General features: G+C 36.2%; 1 protein-coding gene across 1 annotated transcript in view; it reads right to left on the bottom strand.

Moving 5' to 3' along the window:
- The window catches only part of LOC149831177 (pentatricopeptide repeat-containing protein At1g30610, chloroplastic-like), a 35,761-nt gene extending 21,123 nt beyond the window's left edge, over positions 1 to 14,638 (bottom strand). The window contains exon 1 of the mRNA XM_090013724.1: positions 12,839 to 14,638. Coding sequence (XP_089869850.1) covers positions 12,839 to 14,091 — 1,253 coding nt within the window. The 5' untranslated portion in view covers positions 14,092 to 14,638. The remainder of the gene's footprint in view (positions 1 to 12,838) is intronic.
- Between the last annotated feature and the right edge of the window lie 3,517 nt (positions 14,639 to 18,155).

The raw sequence follows: 18,155 nt of genomic DNA, 5'->3' as shown, positions 1-18,155 counted from the left end.
TCACGTGTTCTTCCCCAGTCGTCTTGGTCTTGATGGATTTTCATGTTAATTTTCTTTTCTACTCTCTAACTACAAAAAGTTCCCACATGATATTTCAACAAGAATAGGTGAAGTGATTGTAATGCCAAGGATTCTGAACCAGAGTTACCGGAAGCGCCTAGGGTAATGGGGAAGCGCGCCTCCCCGATACGCGCTTCGTAAGCACGAAACGTCGCCCTTCCGAAACGCGTGGGGAAGCGTCCCCTTTTTATGGGAAGCACGCTTCCCCCTCGCTTCCCCATTTTTTCCATTTTTTTTTTCCGCTTCCCCCTCACTTCTGGTTCGCTTCCGAGACGGTTCGTAATTTTCTTCTAAGTGCTCCCACACTTCCCCGCTTCCTACATTTTTGAAAGTGCCTCGCTTCCCGTATCGCTTCCCGCTCCCGCTTCCTCAACTGGCAACTCTGTTCTGAACTTCACTAGTTGGGGCCAAAAGATGAGCTTTACTGTCAGCTTCAAAGTGGTTGCACCATCCAATGACTATGTATTTGGATCGCTAACATAGAGGAAGAAGAATTTGTTTGTAAGCAGGCCTTGCTACTTGAAATTTGAACACACATTACATGACTGAAATCTCATCAACAAGTGTTAACTTGAAAGCAAACATTTACAGAAATTCTTCGAAGATTCCAATGTTGCCAAAATTGTGGTCGAAGAATTCTACACTTGGGAACACTTGAAAAAAATTCATTTGGTGTAAAACATTCACAACCCCTTATAACTTCTTTGTTTAAAAAAGTTGTTGGTATATCTTTCATACTCTTTTGCATCTAGTTGAATTTTTGCATAATCCATATTCAGGGCAAAAATTCATGATTTTAGATATAATTTCGTAATTGGATCCATATCTGGGCAAAAAACCATAATAAACTTGTTAAAACATGTAAAATGGTGGACGGATTAGGTCATACGATCCAAAACGAAGTAATTCGACCCATTATCCATGATTGCCCAAGTTGTCCGCACATCATCATCAAACAACAGATATTTGGAACACAACATTTGAGTATGGTCCAAACAAACGTTGGACTTGGAACGGTTGTTACGGAACGAACATAACCAATATTTTGTTCCGTTCATTTTGTCCAACCCTAGACAAGCCATCAAACATACCCTAATCTTTGGTTCGTGGATTGTAGTCATATTGTTTCTTTACATGGTATCAGAGCAAGGTTGCTCTTGACTTTTGAAGGTTGCTTGTTGCTGCATTTTTCATGCTCAACGGAAGAAAGGAAGACCTTCTTAGTGAATCAAGTGTTTGCGAAATTATGCAAGTGTGGCTTGTTGGCACGTGAGATCACAAAGGTGTGCACGTTCTTCTTCATCTCTTCTCTCCTTTCCATTTTTTCAACTCTCGTTCTTTTTTCTTTCTTTCTCCCTCTTAAGCCCTTGTAAAAATAGATGACAATGATAATGTCACCATTAAACCCATAAAGCTCAATGATTTCAATTATGTAACATGTTGTTTGCTGATGATATTGTTTTGATTGATGAGTCTAGAGCTGGGGTTAATGCTAAGTTAGAATTATGGAGACAGACATTGGAAGCAAGAGGTTTTAAGTTGAGTAAGAGTAAGACAGAATACATGGAATGTCTATTTAGTAAGCAACGAAGTAGTGATGGGAGTGTAGTGAAGCTTGGTGAGCACGAAATACTGGTAGATGATTCTTTCAAATATTTGGGATCTATCATTCAAAAGTATGGAGAAATTGATGGAGATGTAAATCATAGGATAAAGGTTGGGTGGATGAAATGGAAGAGTGCAATTGGAGTGTTGTGCGATCGTAGAATGCCATTGCGGTTGAAGGGAAAGTTTTATAGGACGACTATTAGGCCCGCTTTACTATATAGTATGGAATGTTGGGCTGCCAAGAGACATCATATTCAAAAAATGAGTGTAGCTGAGATGCGTATGCTGAGATGGATGTGTGGAAATACAATAAAAGATAAGATTCAGAACGAGGAGATACGTAAGAAGGTAGGCGTTGCACCCATTGAAAATAAGATGAGAGAGAATCGTTTACGGTGGTTTGGACATATTCGACGAAGGCCTAATGATGCTCCAGTTAGAAGGATGGAGAAATGGGAAAATATATTAGTTAAAAGAGGTCGGGGTAGGCCTAGGAAGACATGGATGGAGGTGATAAGAAAGGATATGAATGCTTTGAACCTCACCGAGGACATGGCATTGGATAGAAATGAATGGAGGAGAAGGATTCATGTGGAAGACCCATAATGTTTTTCTTTGTTGGTTCATATCGCCGACCCCAATATTTTTGGGATGAAGGCGTAGTTGTTGTTGTTGTTTGTGTTTCTAATTTCTATCATGAAACACCTTATTTAGGGAAAGGGATTGTAGGGACTAGTAGATGGATATGATCTGTGAAATGAAATGGGGATCTTCGAAACACGAGCTTTGATTAACAAGAGCAAGTGTCAAGAATGACACTAAAGCATAACCCTTAAAAAGGGTATAACTGGAAACAAAATAAAAATAAAAATGTATTCTTTATTGATATGAAAAACCAATTGCTTAAGAAGCATTGGAGTTAAATACAAGAGGGGCTGCACCCCTTTATATACACAGCTGAAAGAGGACTCAATAGAGCTGTTGGGCACAGTCCAACAGCTCTATTTAGAGCTGTTGGAATGTGTCAGTCCAACAGCTCTATTAAGAGCTGTTGGACTGTGTCAGTCCAACAGCTCTATTGCTAGTCAAGTCTGGACAGGACTTGACTAGCAACAGTCATTTTAGTTCAAACTGAACTAGATGACATAAAGACAAAAAATAAAAATAAAGAAAAAAAAATACAGAAAAGAAAGAAATTAAAAATGTATTTATATATATATATAATAATATAATATTATTATATATACATATATGTACAGTTTTACATTTTAACACTCCCCCTCAAACTGACGGTACAATGAGCGAAAGTTTGTCTAAGAGAAAGTGAAATCGGGGAGCAGCGAGAGGCTTTGTAAAGAGGTCTGCTAACTGATATTCTGAAGTGACATATGGCAGATCAATTATCCCGTGTAGATATTCCTCTCTGACGTAGTGACAATCCATTTCGATGTGTTTGGTGCGTTCGTGGAATGTTCTGTTACTGGCAATGTAGATCGCACTTTTGTTGTCACAACACATTTGTGAAGCCTTTGTTGCTTCAACTCCCATGTCAGCAAGCAGTCGTCGGAGCCAAACTACTTCCATGGTCGTGGTTGCCATGGCTCTGTATTCAGCTTCGGTGGATGAGAGAGATACCTTCTGCTGCTTTTTACACCTCCACGAGATTAATGATTCCCCTAAAAAGACACAAAAGCCAGTGGTTGAGTGTCTGTTATTGGGATCACCTCCCCAATCAGCATCAGTATATGCAATTAAATCAAGAGAAGAGGAGGAAGATAAGAAAAGTCCTCGTGAAAGAGAGGACTTGATGTATCTGATAATACGCATGACTGCTCCCATATGAACAGAAGTAGGAGCATGTTGAAATTGACTTGCTGTATGAACAGCATGTGCTATATCTGGTCTGGTAATGGATAGATAGGAAAGTGCCCCGACAAGCTGTCTGTAAGGAGTAGGGTCTGCAAGAAGTTCTCCATCATCAATCTTCATTTTAACATTAACAACTTCTAGAGTGTCAACTTTCTTATCATCAGTAATACCAGACCTGAAAACAATATCAAAAGCAAATTTAGTCTGAGATAATAAATATCCTCTAGGAGAATAAGCAACTTCAATGCCTAAAAAATATCTCAACAAGCCCAAATCAGTCATTTCAAAATGAGATTTAAGAAGTGTTTTGATTGTTTCAACTCCCTGTTTATCGCTTCCGGTGATGATCATATCATCCACATAGAGAAGAAGCACAATGATCCCTGCATCAGAATTCTTAATAAACAAAGCAGTGTCAGTTAAACAGAATTGAAAACCAATATCAATCATAACACGACTAAACCTATCATACCAAGCTTTTGGTGTTTGTTTAAGTCCATAAAGAGCTTTTTTTAAGCGAAGGACTTTACCCTTAGGAATACTTAGACCAGGAGGGGGTTCCATATATACTTCTTCAACTAGCTTTCCATTTAAAAAAGCATTTTTGACATCCATTTGAAAAATAGACCATTTTTTGATAGAAGCTAAGGCAATTAAGGTTCGGACAGTAGTCATACGAGCCACCGGAGCAAAGGTTTCTTCATAATCAATCCCATATTCTTGAGCATAACCTTTGGCTACTAAACGGGCTTTATATCTTTCAAGAGTACCATCACTCTTGGTTTTAATTTTATAAACCCATCGACATCCTATAGTTTTCTTCCCTGGAGGAAGATCTTGAATATTCCATGTAGAAGCCTTTTCAAGTGCATCTAATTCAACTTTCATGGCTTCTATCCATTTGATATCATTTTTTGCTTGAAAATATGTGGATGGTTCTTCATATGAGTGAATTAATGCAATAACTGCCCTATATGTGGGTGAGAAAGACTCGTATGATACAAACTTTTCTGGAGGCCTCGAGATTCGGGATGATTGTCTAGTTGGAATGTTAGAATATTTCTCAAGTGCACATGGAGTATTAGACTCTTGTCGCCTGGAATATTGAATACTAGTATCTCTATGAACTTCTTCATTTTCAACATTAAGATCAATAATTCTGTGATCATCATCAAAGTTACAATCAAGGTCATATTCATCAGATGTTGATGTTAGATCTAGCAAAAAGGAGTACTCAGTGACGTCTTTTAATTTTCTAAAATCAAAGAAGCTCTCCTTTTCAAGAAAGGAAACATTTCTAGACACATATAGTTTATTATTTTTGAAGTCAAAACATCTATAACCTTTCTGGTTTTCAGCATATCCTAAAAAAGCACAGGGAATCGCACGAGGGGAAAGTTTATCATTTTTGTCAGTAAATATGAAACATTTGCACCCAAATATTCTTAATCTAGAGTAGTCTGGAGAAATGTTCATAAGTTTTTCAATGGGAGTGATATTTTGTAACGAAGAAGATGGCATCCTATTAATGAGATAGGTGGCAGTTAAGGCAGCTTCTGCCCAAAAGTCTTTAGGGACTTGATTTGCTATTAATAAAGTTCTAGTGGTTTCTATAATATGGCGATGTTTTCGTTCTGCCAGTCCATTTTGTTGAGGTGTATAAGGACAAGATCTTTGATGTGTGATGCCATGCAATTTAAGATAATTTTGAAAATCTGTGGATAAAAACTCTCCCCCTGAATCTGTGCGAAAAATAGTAATATCATTTTGAAATTTGTTTTTAACCATATTATGAAAAGTTTGAAAGTATGAAAATACTTCAGACTTATGTTTGAGAAAGTACATCCACGTATGTCGGGAGAAATCATCGACAAAAATAACATAGTAAACAAATCCTCCTTTAGAAATTACTGGTGCAGGACCCCAAACATCCGAGTGTATTAATTCAAGTGGTCTTGAAGAGAAAAAGGTTCTGTTCTGAAATGGTAATCTTTTCATTTTGCCGAGAATACAATCTTTACAATCAAATGATTCAGAGTTACAAAATTTCCCTAGATTTGGAAAATGTTGGATTTTGGCTATATGTGGGTGACCAAGTCTCTTATGCCACAGTTCCAACTCTATTTTTTGAATATTATAACAAAAAGCTTTCTTCGGCATTTCCAAAAAATCCATGTAATAGAGTCCTCCTTCTCTATGGCCTTCCCCAATCAGCTTGCCTGACTGACGATCCTGTACCCAACAACCATGAGAAGAAAAAGAAATATTACACCCATAATCAGAAATTTGAGATACAGATAAAAGATTTAAATTTAATTTGGGAACATGTCTAATTTCTGGAATAAAAAAAATTTTTGTTTTATAAATTTTTTCAAAATCTCCTATTCCTTCTATTTCAAGAGAAGTCCCATCAGCAGTAAAGACCTTTGACACACTTGTTTTATTTTTAACACATTTGGATAGACTTTGATTATTTGGGGTCATATGAAAAGATGCACCAGAGTCAAGAAGCCAAGAAATTTTACCTAAATCAGAAAAAGATGAGGCTGCTGCGCCGGTTGAAGCTTCAGATGAGGAAGAGGCACCTTTGATGAGAGGCTGAAGGATCTCCATTAGTTGGGCCAGGGAAACTGCTCCGATCCAGCAATTGCAGCTCTTTTTTCTCTCAGCTCCTTAAGTTTGGGACATTGTGGCCTGTAGTGTCCCGGTTCATGACAGTGATGACAAATAACTTTCTTCTTATCATAGTCACCATTTTGTCGGTTAAAGTGAGGAGGCCTATATGATCGAACATGATTCCCTGGTCTAGACACGGCTAAAACGGAATCATCTTCAATTTTTAAAGAACCTTTCCGGAGACGATTTTCTTCCATTGTTAACTCTTCAATAGTTTCAACAATAGAAGGAATTTTTCCCCGGTGAAGTAGGGCCGATTTAGTGGTTTCAAATTCCGGCCTTAATCCAGTGATAAACTGGTAAAAATGTTCAACATCGAGTTGTTTCTGACGAAGCTCGATGTCTTCGGCACAATGCCACTTTGGTTCTAAAAGGGAAAGTTCTTCCCAAAGTTCGGACAACCCATTGTAATATTCACGAATAGTTTTGTCTCCTTGTGTCATCATTCGAACTTTTTCTTGGAGGTTGCACACGTGTGCAATATCTTTAAGGGAATACATATTCTTAAGGTATTCCCATGCCTTATCGGCATGATCAAATTTGGCAAGACTTGAGCATTTTTTAATGTCAACGCTATTGATAAGCCATGACATTATCTTCGCATGAGATATTCTCCATTCTTTCCATTTCTTCTCGTATGAGGCAATAGCCTTGATTTTCTCTTCTTCCGATAGAGGGACGTCTTTATCTCCCTCCTTTTTAGTAAGAGATAGCTTAGGTTCCGAATCGGAACCATCCACAATCCCCCATAAGCCTTTTCCCCATATATGGTGCTTCATGATTGAAGCCCATGTTACATAGTTCGTATCGCTTAGTTTCATAGGCATGATGGTGACTTTATCATTGTCATCCATCGATTACAAGGAGAGAAAGAATAGGGATAGAAGAGAAACAAGAAGGAAAATGAGAAAGAAAGAAAAAAAAAAAAAACAATACAACAAGATGTGAAATCTTCTCCAATGAAGTGATAAAACACTTCTCTTGGCGAACACTTTTGCAAACGGGCACGGAAACCGAGGCAGCTTTTCCTCAAGATTTAGTACTTCCGCGGCTCTGATACCATGAAATGAAATGGGGATCTTCGAAACACGAGCTTTGATTAACAAGAGCAAGTGTCAAGAATGACACTAAAGCATAACCCTTAAAAAGGGTATAACTGGAAACAAAATAAAAATAAAAATGTATTCTTTATTGATATGAAAAACCAATTGCTTAAGAAGCATTGGAGTTAAATACAAGAGGGGCTGCACCCCTTTATATACACAGCTGAAAGAGGACTCAATAGAGCTGTTGGGCACAGTCCAACAGCTCTATTTAGAGCTGTTGGAATGTGTCAGTCCAACAGCTCTATTAAGAGCTGTTGGACTGTGTCAGTCCAACAGCTCTATTGCTAGTCAAGTCTGGACAGGACTTGACTAGCAACAGTCATTCTAGTTCAAACTGAACTAGATGACATAAAGACAAAAAATAAAAATAAAGGAAAAAAAATACAGAAAAGAAAGAAATTAAAAATGTATTTATATATATATATATAATAATATAATATTATTATATATACATATATGTACAGTTTTACATTTTAACAATCTGGAACCCAAGCTAGTACTCACTAAGGTAGAGGGTGAGAATGAGCTTTCTCTAACCAAAAATGAGAAAACTAAAGTCATAACCACGTATAGCAAAAAGTGGAAAGAGCGGAGGAGGGGCCATGTAAAGATCATGTCTTGGCTTATTAGTAGTGTTGATGTGAAAAATGTTCAAGTCTTGCCAACTTTGAACATGCTAACAAGGCTTAGAATTATCTTAAGAGAATGTATTCTCTTAAAGATATTGCACATATACGTAGAAGGTGAGAAAGATGTTCCTCTAACCGAAAATGAGAAAACTAAAGCGATAACCACTTATGAGAAAAAATGGAAGTAGTAGAGGATGGGGTATGTCAAGATCATGTTTTAGCTTAGTATGGATGTGAAAAAATGTTCAAGTCTTGCCAAATTTGAACATGCTAACAAGGCTTGGAATTATCTTAAGAGAATGTATTCTCTTAAAAATATTGCATATATATATATATATATATAACATGCAAGATAAAATTTGGACTATGGTCCAAGAGGATAAAACTATTAGAGAATATTATAATGACCTATCCAAACTTTGAGAATAATTGGCTCTTTTAGAGTCAAAGTGACATTGTCCCGAAGATATAGAACTCCGCCAAAGACAAATAGATGTAGATCACTTTTATCAATAAATTAACGGTCTAAGACTGGAATTTGAATCTACCAAATTTATTCATCTCTATAGAGGAAAAGTGTCCTCTATTGAAGACACTATAGAATAGTTGAATATGGAAGATAATAGACTGAAAAAGCATGTAGGCAAAAGTGAAGATGACTCGGTCTTAACCGTTTCTATACCGGGAAACAATGTTCGCACCTCACTATAGAAGACTGGGAAATGACTATAAGAGAAAGAAAATCATTTGTTACGTTTGTCATGAACTGAGACACACTAAGCCCCAATGTCCTAAACTAAAAGAGACATTTGAAAAGAAGTTGGCTTTGATTGACTCTTCTCAAGAATCACCTATTGGAAGCATGTCTCTAGCCCAATTAGTTGAAGCTCTTCAATCTCTTCTTAGAGGGTCATCTTCCTCAGTTGAGGCCGCAATATCATCTTATTCGGACCTAGGTAAGATTTCTTGGCTTCTTGACTTTAGTGCATCTTTTCACATGACCCAAAACAATAATATTTTATTCGAATGCTATAGCAACTCAAGTGTATCAAAAGTTTTTACGGACGATGGTACGCACCTTGAAATCAAAGGAATAGGAAGTTTTAAAAAAGATCTTTCAAACTCCAAAAAATTTCTCATTCCAAAAATTAGATAAATTCCTAAATTAAATTTAAATCTCTTATCCATATCTCAAATATCCGATTATGGTTGTAATATCTCTTTCTCTTCAAATGAATGTTTGGTGCAGGATCTCTTGTCAAAGAAGTTGATTATGCAAGGCCATTGCAGGGAGCATGATTTAACTCACTTAATGAAGTATCCCACAATAATCAAACTTATATACAATATTCTAGAAAGGGAAATCAAAACCCTCCATATGCACTTAAAAAGTTTTCTATCCTTAGTAAAGATGATATACAAATAAGGAAATCATCTAGAATATCAAAACCCCCATCCAAATTTGTATCCTATGATTCTTTTTGTTCAAAATATCGAGCATGCATAACCCTAATTCACTCATATGTAGAACCCTCATCTTATGCTCAGGCTAAAGAACACCCTGAATGGGTTGAAGCTATAAGGATAAAACTTGAAGCTTTAAAAAAGGTTCAAACTTGGTCTATTCAAAATCTTTCACAAGGAAAGAAACCCATAGGTTGTAGATGGTTATATAAAATAAAAACCAAGAGTGATGAAAATCTTGAGCGATATAAGGCTAAACTCGCTGCAAAGGGATATTTGCAAGAACATGGCATTGATTATAAAGAAACCTTTGCTCTAGTTCTTCGTATGACCACAGTTAGAACTATTATTGCAGTAGCGTCAATTAAAAACTGGTCTTTATATCAAATGGATGTCAAAAACACTTTTTTAAATAGAAAACTTATGGAAGAAGTATACATGGAGGCACCTCCTGGTATGAGTCTTTCTCAAGGAAAGATTTTTTGCCTTCAAAAGGTAGTATATGGATTGAAAGAGACATCCAAAACCTGGTATGATAGATTTATCAAAGTTATGTTTGATATTGGTTTTAGATCTTCCTTGACTGACATTGCTTTACTTGTTAAGGATTCTGATGCAGGTACTGTCATTTTATTACTCTATGTAGATGATATGATAATCACCTGAAGCGACAAACAAGGAGTTCAATATATCAAACATATTCTTAAAACTAGTTTTGAAATGATTGTTTTGAGTTTCCTATGTTATTTTCTTGGAATAGAAATTGCCTATTCTCCTAGAGGTTATTTATTATCTCAGTCTAAATTAGATTTTGATATTATTCTCAGGTCTGGAATATCAGATGATAAGAAGGTTGATACTTTCGAAGTAACAAATGTCAAGATGAAAATTGATGATGGGGAGCTTCCAGATGATCCAACTTCTTACAGACAACTTATCAGAACTCTTTCTTACCTAACTATTACTAGACCTGATATAGCACATGTATACACAGCTAGTCGATTTCAGCATGCTCCCATATTGGTTCACATGTGAGCTGTTTTGCATATTATTAGATATCTTAAAAATTCTCTTTTTAGAGGCATGTTTATATCTTCCTCTTCTGCATTAGATTTACTTGCATATACATATGCAGACTAGGGAAGTTATCCAAACAATAAATACTCAACCACAGTTTTTTTGTGTTTTCTTAGGTGAATCATTGATCTTGTAGAGGTACAAAAAGCAACAAAAGGTCTCTTTTTTCTCAACTGAAGTTGAGTACCACGTCATTGCTACTACCACAATGGAGGTAGTGTGGCTGAGAAGATTGTTAGCTGATATGGAAACCAAGATTCTAAGAGATTCAAAGATGTGTTGTGACAACAAGAGTGTTATCTATATTACCAGCAACAACACATTTCACGAAAGGACGAAGCGCATTGAAATGGATTGTCATTATGTTCAAGAGGAATACATTCAAAAAACAATCGATCTGCCTTATGTTATATCAGAGTACCAGTTGGTGGACTTTTTTTACCAAACATCACTCTGCTCCTAGGTTTCACTTCTTTTTAGGCAAACTTTCGGTTATCTTACCATAAGCTTGAGGGAGAGTGTTAAATTGTACATATATTTATATGTATACTTATGTATATATGGTATTATATACGTACATATATATATATATATATATATATTTGTCAATAAATATATATGTTAGAGGGAGAGTCAAACTGGGTTTGACTGTTTCCAACGGTAGAATTTCTAGCCATTGGGAGCTAGGTTCCCTCTCTCTTTTGAGCCTCTCTTTTCTCTACCCTCTTGTATATATAAGGGTGTTCTCCCCTTTGATTTGTAAGTCTTTTGGCACACTTCTTTGTTGAATAGATTATATTTTATTCCCTTTTTATGGGTTTTTTAGTGTGTTCTTTTAGAACACCTTGTGGTTCACTCTGTGAGTGTTGTAAGTGGATTCTTTGATGAAACACTTTGGTTCGTAGAATGTAGTCTTGTTATTTTTTTACAGTTTGACACTTATGGGAATGTCCTTACACTGTAAATCTCTTAACGTGTAGAAGATCATGTCTCCCATAAGCTTCACAGAAAGACAACAAAGCAGTCAAAAACAGTATTGACTCTTACACATTTTTACGATGGTAAGTTCTTGAGCATACTGGAGAGAGATGCTCCTATGAAAAGTGCACTAATATCTTGCAGGTAACCAACCATTCTATACCAAAAATGTTCATCATCAACACCTGAGAACTAGCAATCATCTTACCATGAAGAATCTTCATGGTTCATCAGCAAGCTCTAGATTTCATGAACTATAAGACTGACCGTACTCTACAGAACCAGTCATATTATTGTGCCTTCCCTTTGTTGTCTAGTTCAAAAAACACATAAAGCACCTAAATATACTCTTAGGTCAACTTGCAATTTACCTCTAATATGTAAGCCCTCTGAAAAATATCATCCAGAGATTCCTTCCTCCGATTGCTTGTACAGTTTTAAAGTTGTACAATTGTTAGTTTAATATTAAAAACAACTGCATTACACTGCCTTACTGCACCTGGTAGAGCTCCAGAAAATCGATGTGAAACCATAGGCCCATGATTCCGCAATGTAGTGGTTGCAAAGAGCACAAAAATGCTGCATTTTAGGAGCATATTATCATATATAGTTGTAATTAAGCAAAACTAAGTCAGCTGCACCATAATGCACCACAAGGTCAAAGCTCCAGATTTGGGTTTGCATATAATACATATAATCACGGTAAGCACATGCAGGGAAAACCTATTTCAAAAAAATGTGGGAGCTTGCAAGAGTAATTTAAATCAGGATAAAGATCACACTGATAAAGCCTAGTGATTTCATTTTTCTTCTAGAAAAATTTGGTGGGACCTCCATCTGTTAAGTGAGCAAGAAGAAAACATAACATAACACATATATGATATCTCAATGTTGAAGCTGAAAATGGGGATATACATATTCATCCACCCACGTGATCTCCCAACTTGTCAAAAGTATAATTTCTAAGCATTGACTCATCTGAGAGCACTTCAAAACCATAATCACATCAAAACAAAATATTGGAATTGTCCATATATTTTCAATTTTCACAAGCATAGTTTCAGAACCATATGTCAATTAAAGAACCAGGGTACCACAAAATATAGCATGTCTACATTAATTCACAGAAACTCTAGTGAAGCTTAAACATAATCAAACTGTATATCAGAAAAAAACACAAGCAACAGATCACAGAACTTCTATGCCACTCTAGCTTAAAGCTGTATAAACACGCATGCATGAGGGAAAAACGAAGACACAGATATATCAGTTCAACCACAAAGAAAAGGCTAAAAAATTGTTGTTAATAAGTTTTTATCAATTCAGCCAAAAAGAGAAGCAAAATATCAATGAACATCAAAGGATTCTTACCATTTAGCCAACTTTTGAATTTTCTCTTCCAATTCCATCCTCAATACGCGTGGTCTGTTGTTGACATCAGTGAATACCTCAAAAGTCCTGAAAGCAGCTCTTTCCGTATCCATGATGTCATAAGGAACTGTGTTCTTCAAAACTTTTCTAGGAGCAACGGTTTCTTTATTCCGTGATACTTCACTCCGGCGGTTTGTATCGCCAAGATTAAAGTTTCTCCCCCACAATGCTTCTCCATTGCTCCCGCTGCTTTCTTGTGCTGCTCTTGTGTACCTTTGGATAGCATGCTGTTCACCCTTCTTGTGTGATTCCCATTTAGCAGAACTATTTGCACTTGCAAGGCTATCTTTTTCCATAGGTTTTGAGCCAAGATTGAAACCCATGATATCATTTTCTGTCCCATTGGTTACCAGTTCATGTTTGTAGTTACTTTCATTGTTTCTCCCCTTCACTCGCTCATGGTCTAGGCTCATGTTTAAACCACCATGATCAATTTCATTATCGCTTATATTTCTTCCTCGATCATGAAATTGCTTTTTCACCCAGATTTCACTTCTTCCCATTTGACCACTCATTTTTCTGCTCACTCTCTTCCTGTCTGTGGCATTTACTCTGCCAGAATCGCCCATCAGAAGTGAATTTGCCTTTTCCGAATCCGCGAACTTGTCAGCATATTCCATACTACTCTCGATTGCTACTCCCGTACTTCCCATAAAAGTTCTGGCATTGGAACAATTACCACCCAATTTGTCCGAATTGCGATTCACATCATTGATTTTACCACCATCTCGATACGACCGCCCCTCCATCAAAGCTACATTTTCTACATCAGCCCTAGAAATGGGTCTCTTCCTGGCACTTTCCTCGTCGACTTCCCCATCACTCCCCGGATGAAATCTGTCCCCAGAATCTTTCCCCGTCAATTGCCTAACCCTTCTGATCCTCCGACTTTTGTTTGAGACATCGACATTTCTCCGATGAATCGAATTCCGCTCACCCCCCTCCTTTAGAATCTCCATAGCCTTGAGGTACCCATCAAACATCGGCTTGAAATCTAATTCTTTCTCGAGCAATTCAGCTTCCCGATTGCCCGTCGCACTCACCGCCCTAAAATTAGGGTTTTTTTTTCCCGCGTTGACGAAGAGAAGAAATACGCCCTCGTTCGAAGGATTACGGTGCCCGAATCTCTTAGAAATCGATAACCCACATGAAGGAATCCCGCCACAGTGAAGATTCGCCATGATTATCTCCATTTTCCAACGTTTCTCCCGCCTAGGAATTCCTAATTCAATAAAAGAATTCCATTTTTCTTCTAATGGGACGGTGGGAGCACAACTAAAAAATCCTAAACCTTAGAATTCTCTGGTTTCATCAAAACCCCAATTTGCAAGGAGATCCGAAACGTAAGGAATTATGCGTTTAAGTAAATAAGATGAAACAGAATTTGCTTTTCGCCTTACGTTGGTTGATTCGGTAAAGAAGGTTTTGGGTTTCGGTGGGTACAAGAAGCATTTGGTTGAAAGCCTACAAAAGGATAAGAGCCGTCTCAGAAATTTCCGAACCGGTAAGGGCGCAAAAGAATAGAAAGCAGATCAGGTGCTGTCAAAACGCTTTAAGACCGTCCATTGCTTCATCTGTGCACTGTGGACGGTGAGATGCCAAAACGAAGTTCTATCCAGATGCATGCAGCGTCGCAGCATAAAAATGGTCTCTTTCAGAAGCATTTTAAGAAGGTGTCAAGACACCTTCACCGTCCATTGCTTCATCCCACAAGGACCTCTTCGTGTACACTTTGGACGGTGAGATGCCAAAACGAAGTTCTGTCCAAAGATATACAGCGCCGCTTCCTTAAATGGCTTCTTTCAGAAGCATTCACATTATATGAAGCATTGCTGCATGATGGGCATGCAGTGACCTGCTTGACAGCCACACATCTTGCATTTCTTGAGATGGGTGTAGTGTCCACTCATAAAAAAATGACCTAGCTTTTGGAAGTATTGACACTATATCCGAGGCAGAGCTATCTAAAAGGCAGGGTGAGCACATGCACACTCATATAAATCTCTTAAAGAGGATATGGGTCAGGGTAGATAGTGCCCTTGATCTGCATAATACACCGGTGGGGTGGGCATTGATGCCCGACCCAGGGTTCATAATTTCTCTCTTTCTCTCTCTTGATATATATATATATATATATATATATATATATATATATATATATATATATATATATATATATATATATATATCAACCCTTGCACCTTTGGTCCTCTCTCGCTCTTCTGCCCTGTGCCCTTGACCCCACCTGTGGTCTTCTTTTCGATGTTTGGTGAGTTTCTTGTTCGTTTTCCTTTTTCTTGGTCTTTTGATATTAATTTCTTGAAGATTTTGGGCTTAATCAGTTTGAGTTACATTTTTGTGGGTTTTTTGAGATTTTTTGCTTTTGATTTGGTCGACTTTTTGTAAGGTACTTAAACTTAATCTCTTTAAAAATGATAAATGACTTTGTTTTAGAATGAACATTGTGGCTTGTGGTGAAAAAATTTAGATGCAGTTCATTCTTGCTTTAGTGAATTCTATGGCTTGATGTGGAGATTTTGACGGCATTTAGTCTACATTATGCTTGCTTTTTTCTTTTTAATTTATCTTTTTGGAGAAAAATGGGGTATCATTGAATTCTTAATGTATCGCTAGTAAAAATGGAATTTTGATGCACAAAAAATAGGATAAACTACTTACCTTGGTTCTTTGTTGTTATATATGTTCATTTATGATTTTCAGTGTCAAGTCTTAAATTAGAAGTGTATTAGATGTTTATCTGCTTGTTTGAAGTTAATTGATTCGTTCTTTATTTTTTTAAGGCTTTTGATCGATATGCTTTCAAAAAATGTATTGAAAATTGTTGTACATAAGGTTGAAACTTCTCTAACTATAAATTGATTACTTTTGACAGAAAGGTTGAGGTTTAAAACATATATGCTCGATTATATTTTGATTGCTAATTAATGGGTCATAAGCGTGAGAGACTTTTTTAACGTTTTGTTTTTTTATAAAGTTCTCAAATTTTGATTTTTACGTTGCCATTAGAATTGGTTTTCTATTTTAGTGGTATAACTGGCAATTGAAATTTGTTAGGCCCCAAATAGCATGATTCAATTTGATGTTTGATTTGCATTTTGGTTTTGCCATATTTAGTTAGAGGAATTATCATATAATCCAATGAATGGATTTTAACTATTTCATGCTAACATAATGTGAAATTAACCTATCTTTATAAATGGATTATTTAAGGCATCATAGTTAGAAGATTGAAGGTAATGCTAACTCATCCTAGGTCTTAATGGGATTTGGTTGAGCCTAGATCTTATCTTTCTAAGACCAAACTAGATGTGTACTTTTGACTTTGGCCTAGGTCTCATTGAATTTTAGGCACCAGGTGAGGCTCAATTGAACTAAGGATGTCAATAGATTGGTTTTGGTTCAGATTTTTGGGCAGTTGGTTAACTCTATGTTTATCTGATTTCATATCATATTTCATATCCAAAACCAAGTTTGATTAGCATATAAGTCAACTGCATATAATAGTGTATGCACGGATACATATCGAGGTGTGCTTTTCGTGAGTGCTTGAAACATTGCACAATTGATTTGGGGTTGACTATTCAAGTAATATTGTGATTGGTCAATATTGTTCATTTTAGTTTTCTCTGCCTAGGATTTGGCTTATGGTTTGAATTTTTTTATGATCTTATTGTTTCAATTTTTAATTACTATAGTATTATATGATTATAATATAAAAAACTCTATAATAGCTTTACAAGCAGTTAATTTTAAGTTACTTATTGTTTCATAGCTTTGTCATCTAATCTCTAACTTTTTGATAAAGTTTTTTACTTAATTGATTATAACTTTATCAATTCTTTATTTTTTGGGGGATGGGCAAACTGTCCTACCCTACTAGCTTCAAGCATACTCTATGAATCAAAAAACTTTTATGAGAAAAAAACCAGCATGGTAGTTTATCCTTCCAAACTCGACCAATAATCAAAGTCTTAATCTTAACTAAGTTTTTTGGTATGTGATTGCAGTCTTTAAGACTCAAACTACAATGAATAAAAGCACAATTCAAGAAAAACTCAACTATAAGACTATTCACCTTGACTTTATGGGTTCGACTCTTTAGAACCTACCAGAATAAGGTTTTTGTCTTAGTATTAGGAAATTTTCTTGACTTTGAATTTGATATATGAATTGTTAGTTTTATTATATTTTGTTCATTGGGTTGTTGTTTTCATTTATTGACTTTATAATAAAGATAAATGCGTGAAAGACATAAAATTTATTAAATATGTTTGATGTTTGTCTTTGTTTTGAGTGGCTTGTACTTTTTTCTAATTATTTATAAAATATTTATGATATTTTTAAAAAATTAACTAATTAATTGACTATTTATTTGTATAATGTTTGTGTTCTTTTGTGTCTGTCTTGTTGAATTCATTTCATGATAGACACTCGAACTCAATCACACTGCATTATTCATTAAAGGTATTTTATTTGGTCTTTATATCAAACAAGGCCAAATTTTAGTGTGTACATACATATTATTATTTATTATGATACTACTCAGTTATTAAATACATTTTTTTATTACTAAAAATATTTTGCTTAGTTTCAACCAAGGGTCTTAATTATGAAGAAGTCATTAAATTTGTTTTCACTTGCTAGTATAATTTATTATTATAGAAATTATTTCTTTACTGTGCACTTGTGCCACCCTAACTTAAATTCCTTGCTTTGCCCCGGGTGGGCATGCAGTGACCTTCTTTGGCAGCCACCCATCTTGGTGCTTCTTGAGATGAGTGTGGTGTCCATCTCGAAAAATGTTGAGATGGGATGGTCATCAGAAGTGGAGCTGCATTACAAATGACCACTTAGCCTGTATTTTTTTTTTTCATGTCGACTACACGCATATGAAAAAATGGTGGGTCCCACTCCCACTTGTTTTGGAAAATGCTTTCCTTTGAAACTTAGGTTGTGTTTGAGGGGATGTTGATAGAAGTGGGAGGCCATCCAAGAAATCCTTATGCTTTTAAAGATTGGGGAGTGATGAGAGCCGTTATTGTAGGTTGATTTAAGAGGCTCTAAATCCACATCTTTCTCTTTTTTCAACTCCCTTCAAAATGAGGAGGCATTTATAACTACCAATTTTGAAGAAATTTTTTATGCCCATTTGGTCGATGCCGGAGAAAGTTATAAAGTCTCTCTCTGTGTCTCTGTCTCTCTTTCTACCATGGGTCAATGGCCCACCGGAATCCGG

The sequence above is a fragment of the Nuphar pumila genome, chromosome 7, assembly GCF_984573655.1.
Source record: "Nuphar pumila chromosome 7, dmNupPumi1.hap1.1, whole genome shotgun sequence".
Lineage (NCBI taxonomy): Eukaryota > Viridiplantae > Streptophyta > Magnoliopsida > Nymphaeales > Nymphaeaceae > Nuphar > Nuphar pumila.
Note: the sequence above shows the minus strand (reverse complement) of the source record. Positions and strands in the feature narration are given on the sequence as shown.